This window comes from Castanea sativa, chromosome 1 (genome assembly GCF_040712315.1).
Source record: "Castanea sativa cultivar Marrone di Chiusa Pesio chromosome 1, ASM4071231v1".
In the NCBI taxonomy this organism is placed as follows: Eukaryota; Viridiplantae; Streptophyta; class Magnoliopsida; order Fagales; family Fagaceae; genus Castanea; species Castanea sativa.
In genome coordinates, this window is record NC_134013.1 from 4,538,103 (window position 1) to 4,554,443 (window position 16,341).

General features: G+C 33.6%; 1 protein-coding gene across 1 annotated transcript; it reads left to right on the plus strand.

Moving 5' to 3' along the window:
- The first annotated feature begins 377 nt into the window (after nucleotides 1-377).
- LOC142631692 (triacylglycerol lipase OBL1-like) lies at nucleotides 378-5,196 on the plus strand. The gene is made up of 5 exons (XM_075805944.1): nucleotides 378-760; nucleotides 1,158-1,351; nucleotides 1,470-1,503; nucleotides 3,897-4,510; nucleotides 4,676-5,196. The coding sequence occupies exons 1-5, from the start codon at nucleotides 457-459 to the stop codon at nucleotides 4,937-4,939; spliced, it is 1,410 nt and encodes a 469-aa protein (XP_075662059.1). The 5' UTR covers nucleotides 378-456; the 3' UTR covers nucleotides 4,940-5,196.
- The last annotated feature ends 11,145 nt before the right edge of the window (nucleotides 5,197-16,341 follow it).

Below are 16,341 nucleotides of genomic sequence, written 5' to 3' on the forward strand. Positions count from 1 at the left end.
GCCTTCTAACATAATTTTTGTTAAATTAGAGTACATGGTAATTTTTTTTGTTAAAAAAAAGATGTCAAGGAGACCCGCCTATGAATCCATTATAAGCTTATATCATCAAGAGCTAGCTTGAGTCAAATTTTCAATACCCGAATTGAAGTATACGACAATAAAGTGATTCGCTGGGCCTTAAAGGACAACAATTAGTATTGTTTGTACACGCCACCCGCCAATTGAATTCGTAATTAGCCATTATAAACGCCGACAAGATGGAATAATTGTTTAATAAATTACAAAGTCATAAGCATATATCTCTTACCTTATCTTTTTTCAAAAGTTTGGAATTGTTGTATACAGAATTACAGATATAAATACTGAGTCTCTGTTTGCTAAAATTTATGTTGTATTCCCAATTGAGACATTGACATAGCAACCCATCCTTCACCTTCTCCATATTGCTTCGAAGCCATGTCTAGTGAGAAACAATTCTGTGAAAATTATTTTGTGCTGAAGCCAGATAACGCTAGTTTCTATGATCTCGCTAGCTTTCTCTTCTCCTCTAAATCAGAAACTAGTAAATTCATCGAGTGCTCAGAAGAACTTAAGGGAGATTTTTGGATAAGATGGTACATCTTCAACTCCCTTTTTGTGCAAAAACTCCTCCTTAAGGTGGGAAAACCTCTGGTCCAAATAGGGAATGTGTTAGAGCTATGGCTGAATCTTCTTTCAAGCAACGGTGGATTACTCAGGCTCATCACCAATCTCTTAACAGGTTTGGTTTGTGTGATTGTGTCTATGTTTTGTTTCATATGTAGCATGATATATTGAGCATAATATAGGTTATAAAGTTCCATATATATATATATAGTCTGCATGCATGTATGGCAGTATATATGGGCAAAATTGCGTGCACGCAGTAATTATGCTATTATGTAATTGTTCTATCTTCTAACAGTTACTAATATCTAATTTATTAGGTACTAATAAGTAATATCTTAGATTTCCTAAGTAAATTGAAGTGTTATCATTCTATAAATTTATTTAATTTAATGCAGTCATGCCTTCAAATTTAGTTGGAGAATTTAATTATTACCCTCTAATTTATTATCTAAAAGGAGATATATTAATTCACATCTTCCAAAAATTGAATGAGTAGGTGGGTTTTGCAGGAAAATGGGTAAGGCCGAATAGGTCATCGGCAAAGTTTACATCTGTGTTGGTAAATCTTGATCAAAGAGTGGAATTAGACAAAAGTATTAGTTATGGTAGCAGAAAATACAACGCATCACTCTCAATTATGGCCTCCAAATTGTCATATGAAAGTGAAGCATTCGTTAAAACCATAATCAAGGATCATTGGAATGTAAGTATCACTAACATGGCAAAACAAATTTTTGCTTGATTTTGCCCTTGTTATATATGATGGGATGGCTATGATGATGATTAACGTTTCATTTTTTTTTTTTTTCATTTTTGCACAGATGGAATTCTTGGGCTTCAACAACTTTTGGAACGGTAAGCAACAGCCTATATTATACTCTTTAAAAAAAATTATGTAGTTATGACCTAGGCTATAGAAGAACACGAATGGAAATCTTCCATCTCACAATTTTATCCATATAAAAAATAAAAAATAAAAAAAGCTGACATAACTCATAAACAAATAAACTAATAAACAAGGGTCTAGGTAATCATCTATTTTAGGGAAATTGTCAAAAAAGTTAGTTATTTTTTCAATTTTTCTTAAATTTTTTTCTAAAATGGTTTTCTAATATTATGATATACATTAGTATAACACACAAACTAATATAAAAATAAATAAAAAGATAAATTATCTAAATGCGTACATTTCTAACTAATTGAGATAATAGTTTCTCAAAAAAAACTAATTGAAATAATTGATCGTTAATAACAGGCTGTGATTATAATTAGTTAAAAGGGCACTTTCCCTCCATCACTTTAAATCAAAGATCCCAAGAACTCAATAAATATAAAAAGATCCCATGAAAAGTATGGATCCAATTACTAATAAGAGGATGTCTTTAATACAAAATCATATGGATTATAGATCCCATATTTGGAAGTTGAAAAAAGGGCAAGGGTAGCAAGCCTGTTATGTTTGTGTTTTTTGCTAATACCTGTTATGTTTGTGTTATTTCGATATATGAATGTCAATGTCATATATAGGAGTACCAAATTACACTATATTCTTTCCATAAAAAAAATACACACTATATTCTTATCAGCGTTGGATTCTCGCCTTGAAAGTTTGAATATACTTTCCTAAGACGTACCTTAAATGCGAATCCCACAATAAAATATATGCTTGTCAATGTCATTAGCATTAATTGGAAGATGTCCAATATTGATTGGGAAGAGTCAAAAGTCAAAACATATTATTATTACCTAGTAATAACTGGTGGTCGTGATTAAATAACGTCAATTTGTAATCATTAATTTATGTGATTAAATTGATGCATATGGATCAGTATTATATTATATTACTATATTATAATTCTTACCTAACCCCAATTTGATAGAAACTATTTTACAAATATCCATATGTGCCTCCCTCTTATATGTGCTGAGGAATCTTTTCTTTTTCAAGAAGAGAAGATGGAGCTTGCTCGTATTAGTGGGTTTATTGTGCTTTTTAGCATAGGATAATAGGGCTTTAATCATTATAGGTTATTGGTCCATGCACTATTCTTGGCCTATGCTAAAGGGGTACTTTAGTTACAAAATTTATATCAAATTTTTGTGTTCATAGCATTACTTTTAATAAGTTATTATGCAGTTGGTTTTTTTTTTTTTTGATTAAGTAATGTAGTTTAATCTAGCCTATTTTCCTTATACAAAAGTTAATGTTTTAAAAAATTGTATCTACCACATATGCATATTCCTAGGCTTTAGGGCAATAAATGAATGTTGCACCAATCAAATGAAACATTGCCTTGCACCAATCTTTGTCGTGGTTGCCATGATTGTGCCAAACTCACATGTGCAATATTTCATGAGCATCAATGTCACAGTGATGGCCTTCTAGGTTTCTAACCTCAGCTCTTTTGCTCTTTGTTTTGTCACACAATCATTTGGGCTTGGATAATTTGTTATCCATCGGCCCATGTCATCTGCTTAATACCAATCTCTAGGGAGTAGGGGCAAAAGGCCTACACTATTTGTTAGTAACTCGGGCCATGGCCCAATATGGGCTACACATCAGCTAATTTTAATTTTTAAATAGTCGTACTTAAAAACTTGATACACTTCAATATTCTTTTGTTTGTTTATTTATTTATTTTTATATGTTAATTTTAAAATTGGTAATTTATAATTATTTTTTGTTTATTGTTAGGCCAATACTTTCTTAAAATCATAAGATTTGAAAAATCATAAGGTTCCTCACATTTCGGCTTTGATTTAACTAAACAACATAATGCCATTTGTCTCTAACTAAATAATCATGTGGGATAGATGTTATATATTTTCATCTTCATTGCTCAAATATAAATTCCTCATATTGGCAAAATCTCTTCTTAAAAAGTGTAAATTTTACTTGCACGTAGTTCAAAGGTTAACGCACATAGTTACAGTGCAATCATTTGGTACGATGATAGACTCTTTTAGAATAATTTATTTATGAAGGTCATTTAGTTTAGTCCTTATATTAGAATTAGGATTTGGATGCAGTCAAAATAGTTGTGAAAATAGCAACACTTTGTATTGTCCCCCCATGCTAACTATAGGACTAAAATTTGAAATTGAGTCTCAATTTTTACTTTTGTGACAATTTTATTTCCAAGTTTTGTAAAAGATTATTATGTTCTTTGCTTGCAATTTTAGTATTTTACCTTTTTCTTTTTTTGGCTAACTAGAAATCAAAAATGTTCTAATCCAATGTTTGGCAGATTACTTGGAGGACGCTACAACTCAAGCCATTATGTTCCAAGATACAAGGGTTGACCCTAACCTAATCGTTGTTGCATTTAGGGGCACCTATCCATTTGACCCAGAAGCATGGAGAACAGATGTGGATCTCTCATGGTATGAATTTCAAGGGGTGGGTAAGACTCATAGTGGCTTTATGAAAGCCCTTGGTCTTCAAAAGAACAAAGGATGGCCTAAAGAAATAGAACAAGGAATCAACCAAAAGAAATATGCTTATTATGAAATTAGAAAAAGGTTGAGAGAGTTATTGCAAAAAAATGAGAATGCAAAATTTATATTAACAGGACACAGCTTGGGTGGGGCATTGGCAATTTTGTTTCTAACTGTGCTAGCAAAACATGAAGAGGAATCGTTGATGCATAAGTTGGAAGGAGTGTACACATTTGGGCAACCAAGGGTTGGAGACTATCATTTGGGGGGTTATATGGAAAAGAAGTTGAAGCAATATGATGTGAGGTATTTAAGGTTTGTTTACTGCAATGACATAGTGCCTAGGGTCCCTTATGATGATAAAACTCTCTTTTTTACTCACTTTGGACCTTGCCTCTACTACAATAGCTTCTATAAAGGAAAGGTCAGTTCTCTCTCTCTCTCTCTCTCTCTCTCTCTCTCTCTCTCTCTCTCTCTCTCTCTCTCTCTCTCTCTCTCTCTCTCTCTCTCTCTCTCTCTCTCTCTCTCAGCATGTATATTTTTAGATTTGGTTCAATGAGGTTAAACTATGCATTTTGTTGGAGTGCAGATTCTGAAGGACGAGCCAAATAAGAACTACTTCTCAGCGACATGGGCCATTTTCAAATTCACGAATGCAATTTGGGAGCTAATCCGGAGTTTCATTATCCCATATATAAGGGGTCAAGAGTACAAAGAAAGTTGGTTAATGAAAATTATGAGGATTTTTGGATTGGTATTTCCAGGATTAGCAGAACATTTGCCTCCAGATTATGTTAATGTTACCCGATTGGGATCTTTACCTCTAGGCCTACAAGATTCTAAGGTTAACTAACCTACACAAATACAAAACCGAAACCGTAGGTTAACATTTCCTCTAGACTGTCAAGAGAATAGAGATTCAAAGAATTAAGTAGTGAAATAAATTTCAGTAAAAGTACTGCAATATATTGTTTGGTACTTTGGTGTGAATTTAAGCTTTGGTACTTGTAATCTTATAACCGGTAGGGATAACAACATTCTATTTCACTTCATCTAAATTTAGAAAGAATACGACATGCCTTCATCAAAGTAATGCCAGACCATTCAAAATTAAAGCAACTTCTTCGTATCAATTTTTAGATACCACATTAATTGCATGCTAATGCTTCAAAAACAATTGATTGCTATATTAAAATAGCACATCATGTCCAAAACCAAACTACTGCATCTTAGATAGAAGACAAAAAGATAACAAAGTATACTACAAGTTATACTGCCCACAATATTACCAATTGGAAGAATTTCAAAATTTTAAAAATCAATCATAATAATGCACAGAGTGCACATAACCTAGTCACTTTCAAGTTTTGATAAAAACTAGAGCTTAATTAGATGAGTGGTATTTCCACGACAAAATATCATGGGGAAAAAAACATTCCAAAAAAGACAGAAAAATCTAAAAATTGATTTACATACATACATGGCATTACTAACCATTGAATCCCCAAGATTGTGTTTACTGGGGTCTCACATCCTATTGGGAACCTTGATAGGGGAATTAGTGCTTCAGCCCACCACAAAAGCTGCATCGACGCCTAATTAGTGTCAAAATAATATTTTTCCTCTACTGTACACCATTCATTCATGTTCTTGCACTCCATTTTCCATTCTACTGTAACCTAGCCAGAATCAGAACAAAGCATGAGTAAATAAGGGAGCGTAAGACAATGAAAAAAAACAGCACTAGCACCATATAATGATATAAATAGTGCAACATATAATAGCAGCCTGAGTTTTTAATTTCTGCATGATCATTCTAAGAAGATACGACACAAGAAACATTTTGTTGAGTAGAGAATGAAGTCTCACGTTAAACAATAACCGCAAAAGTGAGTGGTTGATTTAACATAGTCGGGCTTAAGCTTATAGGGTCAAGATTTTGGGCAAACTGGTATCCCTGATTCCCTATATGTTATATTAACTACTCAATTAGAGTGTCTCCTATGTTTGGTGTCCCCAACACATTTCATGATGCTTAAATCATTTTTTTTCTCCTTTTGGAAATTAGACATGAATAAAATTTAATTACTTCATAACTTTCAGCACCATCAATTAGTATTGTAGCTATGTCTAAAAAGTATTCACTAGAAGAGACTCCAGTGGAAAGGACATGCATGTAAATGAGAAATATTTAAACAAATCAAATTCTGAAACAAGGAGTATTTTACAAAAAGAAGCTACCTGCTATTATGAGATCAAGTGCATATCACTCAATGAGGCATTAGAAAGCATGGCAGGTGAAACAACCACTCAAAGAGCCTATCTGACGGGTTCTACTGAATGATAGTGCCTTATGGGAAGCCCCGGTAACTTGATGGGCCTGATTGGCCAGCATTGAGCTCCTCATTTCTTGAGCTCTCATCTGAGCCGATCTAAGCTTGTTCATAATCTTGTCCATAGATGATCTCTTCTTTTTGAGCTTCATCTTAAATATATGTCAAGTAATTAAGGGCCGTAGTACCAAATGCTTATGCCTCCCTTTTTCAGAACATGAACACATAATGCATGTTTGACAAGGATGCCATAAACCATGAGAGAGAGAGAGAGAGAGAGAGAGAGAGAGAGAGAGAGAGAGAGAGATTCATGATCAAGCTGGCACAATCTGAGATGTGGAACTTTTCCATAGAGACTCCTTATTTCTTAATTGTGAATTTAGCAATCCCCAAAAACTAATTCTTCTTCTTTAAACCATTGGACCATTGCAAGAGACTAATTGTTTAATTAATTACTTAAAGCCATAAGCATATGTCTCTTACTTATCTCATCTTTTTTTTTTTTTTAAGTTAAGAATTGTTGTATACAGAATTACAAATATAAATATTGAGTTTCTTTGCTAAAATTTACCGTAGTTTTCCCAATTGAGACATTGACGTCTCTCTAAATTTTTATACTATTTATAAAGTGAACAATTACTTCTACTTTTTACCTATTTATTTTTTTAAAATACACTTTCCACCATACTTTCTATCATTTCCAACATTAGCAATAACATATACAAAAATTTTATTTATATATTTATTTAGAATGTTTCTTGGATATTCCAAGAAAATAGGAATCCATAACATAAATTTTTATGTAAGAGTTGGGGACTTTACTTTTTCAAAGGTTTATCTAAATGAGAGTATAATTAGTTCAAATAATTATAAATATGTCAAGGGTTTCAAGTTACATTTAACCCTTTTTTTTCTTATAGTAAATGCCAAAATAGTAATTTCATTCCAGACTCTTTCCAAGAAAAAACTGGATACTATCGCTGAATTATAATTTAAAATAAGGCTCCTAACTAGTGTGTGTATATATATATATATATATACTCTTTTCCTTTTTTTATAGTTTTTTTTTTCTCATCCTTTTTTAATTTTTCTTTTGCTTTTTCTCTCACTTTTCTGACAAAGCACTTGTCTCCCACTTGCTAGTGCTCCCATTATCTTTTCCAGATTGAGATTGCTCAAGCCAAATTGAGATCCCATGCAATACCTAAGGTATTACACAAGGTGCAAGAGTTGAATCCAGTCTTCCATTAAATCTAACAGCTCTAAAACAATTCCATGTCATCAATGGTGATTGTGCCAGCAGTGTAGTTTGGAGATGTTGGGCAGTGTACCAAAATGAACCAAAATGGACAGAATGGATCGAATAGGACCAAATTGGAGTGAAGAGAACCAAATAGATGGAATAGGATCGAAGTGAACTGAATAAGACCAAAGTGGACAAAATAGAAACAAATGGATCGAATACGACCAATGTGGAATGGATGGACCAAATAGGACTAAATAGAACCAAATAGGCCAAAAGTGGACAAAATGGAATGAAGTGGACCGAATAAGACTGAACAAGACCAAAATGGACCGAAGTGGTCTAAAGTGGACATAGTGGACCAGAGTGGACTGAATACTAAATTTCAATGAAACTATCTTATAAAAAAAATTCAAAGAAATTGATGACTAGGGTATTGACTAAGTCGATATTTAGATAAGTTCAAAGTATGACTCTGCGAGGCCTTCACCGAGTCCTTTTAGATGTTTGTATGAAAAAACCAATACACACACACACACACACACACACACACACACACATATATATATATATTTTTTTTTTTTTTTCAAAAAATTTTGTTTAAGATTCTGAAGAATGATGCTCATCCAAGATTTGGTCACAAAATTACTGCACGGTGTCTAATTGCTAAGCTCAATTCAAAAAAAGACATCCGAGCAAAAGGTATCTTTCACCTGTCAGAAATGCATTGGGTTACTAACCCAAATGGCACTCTCCATTTACACATGGATACCTATTGCGTATCTTGTCACCAGGCTCTTACAAAAGCAAAATCTCTTAATAAGGGAATCTTATCCGAAACAAGATCAAGCACCCCAAAAGATTTTAGACAACAGTGGCCACATGAAAACATTTGGCAATTACCCAACCCTTCTATTAGATATGATGACCCCTATTATGATAACCATGACCTAGATGTTAATGTTGACGTCGACGAAGAATGGTTCCAAGGAAGAGATGGATGGAACTAAACAACTCCAACACTTTTTTTTTAAAAAAATGTCCTAGAAACGTCCTAAGGCAGCTTAACCTTATCTGTGTTTGTTAGGAACACTTATTGCCCCTGCAGAACCAACTAGTCAAGCCCCTTACTACCATTAACACTTATCAATCACAAGTCAGGCCTCTACCATCTTGTGAAAAACATATTGTAAATTGTATTTGAATTTGGTTTGAGTTCCGTTGTCTATAAATAAGCTCTTTGTATCTTTGTAATGGCAAGAAATAGCCTCCCTTTGAACTCTTTATGACCTCTGTAAAGAGTCTGTTGAATCTAATAATATCAGTTAATTTGTTGTATCTAGTTCTCTGTTATATTCCATGCTTTCAAGTAATTTTCCATATATATATTTATTTATTTATTTATTTATTTATTAAGGACATGAAAAAATGTTACAATGTTAAATATTAAATTATGTTTTTTTAATAAGTGAATAGTGGAGAGGAGAATGTGTGGTTCAACATTTCACATGATCTCACCACTATAATTATTAATATTAATAAATAAGTAAAACAAAACATACTACCTCATCAAGTGTGAAACGGATGATGATTATCATTTTTTGCATCAAAAAGTTAATAATCAAACCAACAACCACAATCATTGACAAGTAGAAAAGTACATATTGCTGCTATTTCATTAGGAACTGTAGCAATGACAGATACAATAATTTATTTTATTTATTTAGAATGTTTCTTGGAGATTCCAAGAAAATAGGAATCCATGACATAAATTTTTATATTAAAGAGTTGGAGATTTTACCTTTTCCAAGGTTTTATCTAAAATGAGACTATAATTAATTTAAATAATTATAAATATGTCAAAGCTTTCAAGTTACATTTAACCCTTTTGTTTTTCTTATAATAAAAAGTAAATAGTAATTTGATTTCAGACTCTTCCAAAAAAAAAAACCGGATACTATCGCTGAATTATAATTTATAATAAGGCTCCTAACTAGTCAAATTTAACTTGTGTTCAAACTGTTCAGTGCATTTGCATATTTTTCTGAAGAAAAATGCATAGAGCAATTTGCATATTAAAAACAAGATAAATGAATCTTTCTCTACTTAGTACATACATAGCGTGCCCAATGCGCAACAACAACATTGAACGAAAGCTAGAGCCCACTGATAACGTTGTCAAAGAAGAGAATTTGACTGAGAAAAACTAAAAACACAAGCTAAGACCACCATGACTTTCAGTAATTATTAACACGTCAAGGTTATCAAGTTAATGACTCTGTCAAGGAAGAGATATAACCAACAAAAACTACACGAAGACACGATCTGAGTTGGATTTTTTCCCTTTTTTTTTGTTGAGAATCTAATTGGATATTTAGTACAATGAATTAGTAAATAAAATATAGCAACAACATGTGAAGTATCCAGGCAAAGCATGCTTATTGAGAAAGACACTACCCACAGGTACAGTTCAGAAGCCAGAACTCAGAAATCATGATGGTAGTCTTTTTTTTTTAATTTATTTTTTTATTAAGGAATATCGTAAAATAAAAATGGCTTTACTCAACATTCATTCTGGGGACAACATCACCGGTGTTGATTAAGTGAAATTATAATAATTGTAAGCTGTTTTGCTTTACACTAAAAACAAATTAATTTTATCTTAATCTAGTAATAAAGAATATTAAATGGACCATCCTTTGATGGTGTGGTGAGTAGTTCATATTTTCGGGGAAGCTTACACTTGTACACAAATTATGACCATTTCTCGTGCTTTGAAACTACTTAACTTCAGTTGAACAAAAAAAAATGTTAGATCTTGTGAATTTGTAGGGTTTGGCGAAAACCTTTAGCCTGGCCAAGAGAGATGCGTAGTGATTTAGCACTTGTGTAAATTGCCATACTAAGAGCAACCACACCAGACCAGCTAAAAATTTCATCTATTTTACACAAAAAACCTCCTTTTAAAATTTTACACATTCATTTTTACAAATCACCCACATCAGTTCATCTATCCTACTACCTCTATTAATTAAATAATAATTTTCTCACTTTTTTTAATTATATCTCTCAACTAACACGCGCGCGCCTACTGTTTATTTTTTTGGTAATCCTTCTCTTCATTTCTGATTCATCTCTGTCTCTCTCTCCTTCTCTTCATTTCTCTTTCTCTCTCTCTCTACCCATTTTCCAGCTCCGATCTCCGATCTCGCACCGCCGAGCCCAGCAGCGATCTCCGATCCACGCCGAGCCCAGCGCGATCTCCGATCCTCGCACCGCCGAGCCCAGCGGCGATCTCCGATCCACGCCGAGCCCAGCGCGATCTCCGATCCACGCCGAGCCCAGCGCGATCTCCGATCCACGCCGAGCCCAACGCGATCTCCGATCCACGCACCGCCGAGCCCAACGCGATCTCCGATCCACGCCGAGCCCAGCCGTGATCTCCGATCCACACACCACCGATCCCAGCTCCGATCTCCGATCCCCAGCACCACCAATCCCAGCTCCGATCCGTAGCTCCGCCGACCAAAGTTTGTGTATCTGTGTGTTTTTTTTTTTTTTGGAGCAAATGTATGTCTGAGTTTGTTACTGAGGATCTGTTCTGTGTTAATTTCTCTGTGTTGATATTGAGTTTGTTGAGTTCGTTGAGAACGGAGTAGAGAGAGGAAAAATGGAGCGAAAGAAAAGGATTAAAATAATTTATACACGAGCTACAGTACTCGTGTATATTTACACGGTACTGTAGCTCGTTTAAGGGTTTCCACGTTTTTGCACTTTTATACACCCACTGATGTGGGTGATTTTTTGCAAAAAATAGGTAAAAGTTGTACTTTTTTTCATTTTACAAAATTTTAGCTGAAGAGATGTGGATGCTCTAACAATTGATTGATTTGATTAACAACCTTAAGGAAAAAAAATGATTTGATGGAAGTTGAGTTGGTGAGGGCATTGATTTTGATGAACGAGAAGGTGAATTTGTAAATTTTATGTCACTATCACTGTTGATTAAGTGAAATACAATAGTTGTGGGATATTTCACTTACATACAAAAAATAAAATTTTGATATCTTAATCTGTTGATAAAAGGTATTAATTATGGAGTAGATATAATAAGTTTCAAATTTTATTGTATTTATAAAGTCAAAAAAAAATTATGATTGTAAGGACCAAAGATTCCTAAAACCAGCTTAAAAACGTTGCTGGTGCTTTATTCACTTAAAAGTCCTCATACAATACATTTGGTAGAGAGGGTTCAACAACCAAAAGCCCTTATCTATAATGCCCCGACCCTTATTTATACTATTTGCTCTTTTCATCGTGGCTCTACACCTCACAATCTACTATGTTTTCCCTTTGACACCTGTCCGTCGGTAATAGTACAGAGTTCTAGCTTTGCATTCGATACTGTTCAGGTCATATCCACATTAATGCAGCGGATTGATCTGATACCTTCCAATTAATGCGGCCAGAATGGTTGTTGCCGGGCATTTAATGCATCTCTCTAACTTAGCCTACCACCTTCGGATATTTGCCACCTTTATGTCAGCAATGCCCATGCCACATCATCTTCGGGCACTCCCAGGTAATTTTCTTTACTCCTTTGCTCCATCTTTCCTACTGTATGTCGGCCTTCCTCTCTTCGGGTCTTCGGGTTCCCGGGTCCTCGGAACCTCACAATGATGATACAAATTCATGAAATTGATATTAATCTAAGTATCTAACAAAGAAAGACAAGTACTAATTTGAAAGGGTCCAATTAGTCATCCATAATAGGAAACTTTTTATTAAAATTTTGAAAAAATTGTCAAATCGGTTAGTTATTTTAGCATTTTTTTTTCATAAAAAATTTTCTAAAATAATTTATTAATATATACCTTCAAGACATATGTTAATAAAACTCAATTTGGAATACACTTGTATAAATCGGTTGCACTAAAAATTCAATCTATTAACAACCCAAAAAAAAAATTGATTTGATGGATGGTGAGTTAGTGACGGTGTTGTCACCCATCGAGCCGTCCATGATTAATTGATGATTCACCAAAGAGTAGGTGAAAATAGCAAATGTCACGTCACCACCAATCCAGCAGTGTCTAGGACTAACTGACAAGGATGAATTAGAAGGAATTAAGAATGAGCATCATATCATATACCAAAAAACTGAAAAAGATTATAGATGCCGGTGATGATGCAGTTTTTTTTTTTTTTTTTTGAGAGCCGGTGATAATGCAGTTGAAGAAGAATTAATTAAGCACATGCTCATATGCCAAAAATGTGGATTGAAAGGAAGTAGAGAAGGAAGAATTTGAAGCCGTACAAGAAAGGTGAAAAGACAGAGAAGTTGTATTGATGTTATTTGACCCCTTAACAAGTGCACTTAAAGCAATTATTAATAAATTATATTAAGAAAATTTTAACACAATTTTTATGAGAAATATAAAAAGTAGTAAAAAAAAAATTCCCATAAAAATTTTGAAAAAATATTTCGTTAATTTTTTTTCTTGTTTTTTAATTAAGAAATTGACTATAATGAATCTGTTAATTGAACAAAAATCACAGAGATTAGGGATAATATATGTCATAATAAAGCAAGGCTAATGACATCATCCCCTAACGTAATATGTACTGTTAATATTTAATATACCGAACACTTTTAAATCCCTACTAATAGTTTTTATTTAAGTTTCAGTTGCTTACGTTTCAGGATTGCTCCCTGGAAATTGTTGCTGCCTTAAAGTAACAACCAAGTGACCATCCTAAATCTGTTTGCCAGTTTGGTAAATGGAGAATTGGCTTCAGTTCAGATGCAAAGAGTTCTTTAATATTAAAAATAATTATTTAATGTTAACTAACTAGTTTTATATATATATATATATATATATATATATATATATATGTAGGTAATGAGGGAACATTAATATATTATTAAGACAAAACCTAGAGGAGGAAGCATCACCATCTCCTTTAAAAAATTGCAAAAGAGACTATGAGATGGAGGTGATTAAGATTCTTCCCACTCATTACATCAAATTATTTAAGGGTGAAGCTAGCGAGAGAAAGAGAAAGAGAAAGAACTTGCCCATCTCAAAATATGAGCTGCACTCAACAAATAGCACAACTAATAAGTGATAACTAGTTTATTCTGTTAAGAGTCTTCCAATTGTTGTCCATAATATATTGCCATGAGATTATAGCCCTCTTCCCTAGCCGCTTATTAGTTGTTACAAAAAAAAAAAAATATTTATCTTTAAACTTTAGACATCTTTATTGAAAATACCATAAAGTTTAGTTTAGCAATAAGACTCTTGACACATTCATACCTCTTGAAATTAAATGTTACAAGCAAACTATGATAAGATTAAATACGGTGTTAGGTTCATGGTACAATTAGAGTGTGCAAAACTATGATAAAAATAAGGACAATGTTAGGTCGATCCATTGTACAAATAGCAGTGTACATAAATCAAGCTAGAGGGCTTTTTAACCTAATTTAATCTATAATGCTCAAATTTTATAACCATTTAAGATGAATATAAGATCAATAATATATATGTGAGTATCATTTTTTTTAGAAAGTTTCAACCTATGGCGTTCTCTTCAGATGATAAATCTTTATCATCAGACTAAGATATCAATCTGTTTTTGATGTAGGTGGAGATTAAACACCAGATATCTTATACAATCATTAGAGACTTTACCAGTTGAAATAACTGGAACCCACATGTGTGTGTGTATCATTTAAATTCAAGTTTCTCTTTTCTTTAAAAGAACATTTTCCCCATTAATTTGAATCATATTTAGGGTTTATTTAGGATCCGCTTATTTCGCTGAAACTGAAAATTTTTTGCTGAAAGTACTGTAGATAAAGGTAAAAATTAACTGAAATAATACAATAGAACCCATGAATAGTACCAAAAGTACAGCGAGACGACGAAGCTCATAAATAGTAGCAAAAATAAGCTGAATAGTAAAATAAGTTGGCTTTTTAATTTTTGCCAAACGTACACTTAGGGTCTGTTTGGAATCCACCTATTTTGCTGAAATTGAAAATTTTTTGCTAAAAGTACTGCAAATAACAGTAAAAGTTAGCTGAAATAGTACCATGAATAGTACTAAAAAGTGCAGTGGAACCCATGAATAGTAGCAAAAATAAGCTAAATAGTAAAATAAATTAGCAAAAATAATTTTTGCCAAACACATACTTAGACTAAATATATTTAAACAATTTTCATCTACAAATAACCTCAAGGCAAAACAATTAAATATTGATAGGGGAGTCAATGTACATAAAATAGTGAAATAAATTGAAGAAAATTAATCAAATTTAGGTGTATTTGATAACATACTTTGACATTTAAGAATTTCTGTGTTGAGAAAATAATGATAGATGATGTTTCAATGAGCTATGATAATTAATCATTTTGATCCATCAAGTAACAAATTGACCCATCTATTGAAAAATAAAACCTATTGGAGTGTTGACCTCTAGGCCATGTTGCTAAGTAATTCTGTTGTATTAATTCCGTAGTGAGGATTATGGTCCCAAACATTAGCACTAGCAGTGTCAATATCGGCATTAGTGTACCGGTACCAGATATAATTCAGTTGATGATGTAGGTATAGTAATCAAGACTAAAACACCAGATTGGCTTTGGGTTGGGACCAGCAGCTTAAATGGCTAGCGACAAACAATGGATGGTTGTTGATAGGCCCAACGAATACCCTTGCCCGGACGAACCTATCAAGCACTATCGTCCACTCCTCAACCTTGTGGAAGAGGGAAGGTAAGCCATAAAGAGGAGAATTCAATATCTCAGATAGTTACAAACTAGCTATCAGACCGTTGGAAGCTCATCAAAACTCACATAAATGAGCCCAAAGGCATTACAAAAGAAGTACTAAAATCACAATAAAAGCCACTATATATATATATACATACACACACACCTTTCAAAACTAAACAAGGTACATTCTGACGTACACACACGCTATAGCACTGATATTTCCAAGTTCTCATAATCTCTAAGCTTCCATTCGCTGACTTTACCATCAGAGACTCTGTGATCGGCACCACACCAGTGACTACCCAAAGAGGATTCCTTTCACGACTTTGTTGGTACAAACACGAAGTACATGCTGACCTATCTAGACGAACCTACTCGACTGACGATTACAGCATCATCAGTTGTGGTGGCCATACAGCATAGACAGGCAGCCGCCCATGTTTTTCTAGCTATATTTTGTGTACCTATCTCTAACTCTATTCTAGATGGAGAAGAAGATGTAATTTATGGAGCGGTTGAGTAAAACAGAAAAACTTCATCTCCATTGAAAGAGATTCATTTTATTGGCCTTGGGGGGGGGGAGGGGGGGTCAACATTTTGTATTTGTACAAATGTGCAAGCGTGACATTGGTGCTTGACAGTCCAGCCTGCTGATGCAATGCACTATATAGAACCTCATGTCTACCTGCCCGCAGCAAAAACTGTCGCATGACTTTTTACCTTTAAAGACTAAAGTGTCCACCTCTTCCTAACACCAATTGGTTTTAGTAGCAATGATTAACATAGCGGTCTTAACACATTTCATATTTGATATTCCAGATTTATTTTCTAAATCTAACAGTATGTAACGTATATGGGTGATATCGGATTCACAAGGGGCAGCCCAAACTTAACC

Excerpts from the sequence above, each read along its gene's own strand:
- LOC142631692 (XM_075805944.1), top strand. The coding sequence starts at position 457 with ATGTCTAGTGAGAAACAATTCTGTGAAAATTATTTTGTGCTGAAGCCA. Across the intron at positions 761-1,157 it reads CATCACCAATCTCTTAACAG|GAAAATGGGTAAGGCCGAAT; the intron begins GTTTGGTTTGTG and ends TGGGTTTTGCAG. Across the intron at positions 1,352-1,469 it reads TAATCAAGGATCATTGGAAT|ATGGAATTCTTGGGCTTCAA; the intron begins GTAAGTATCACT and ends ATTTTTGCACAG.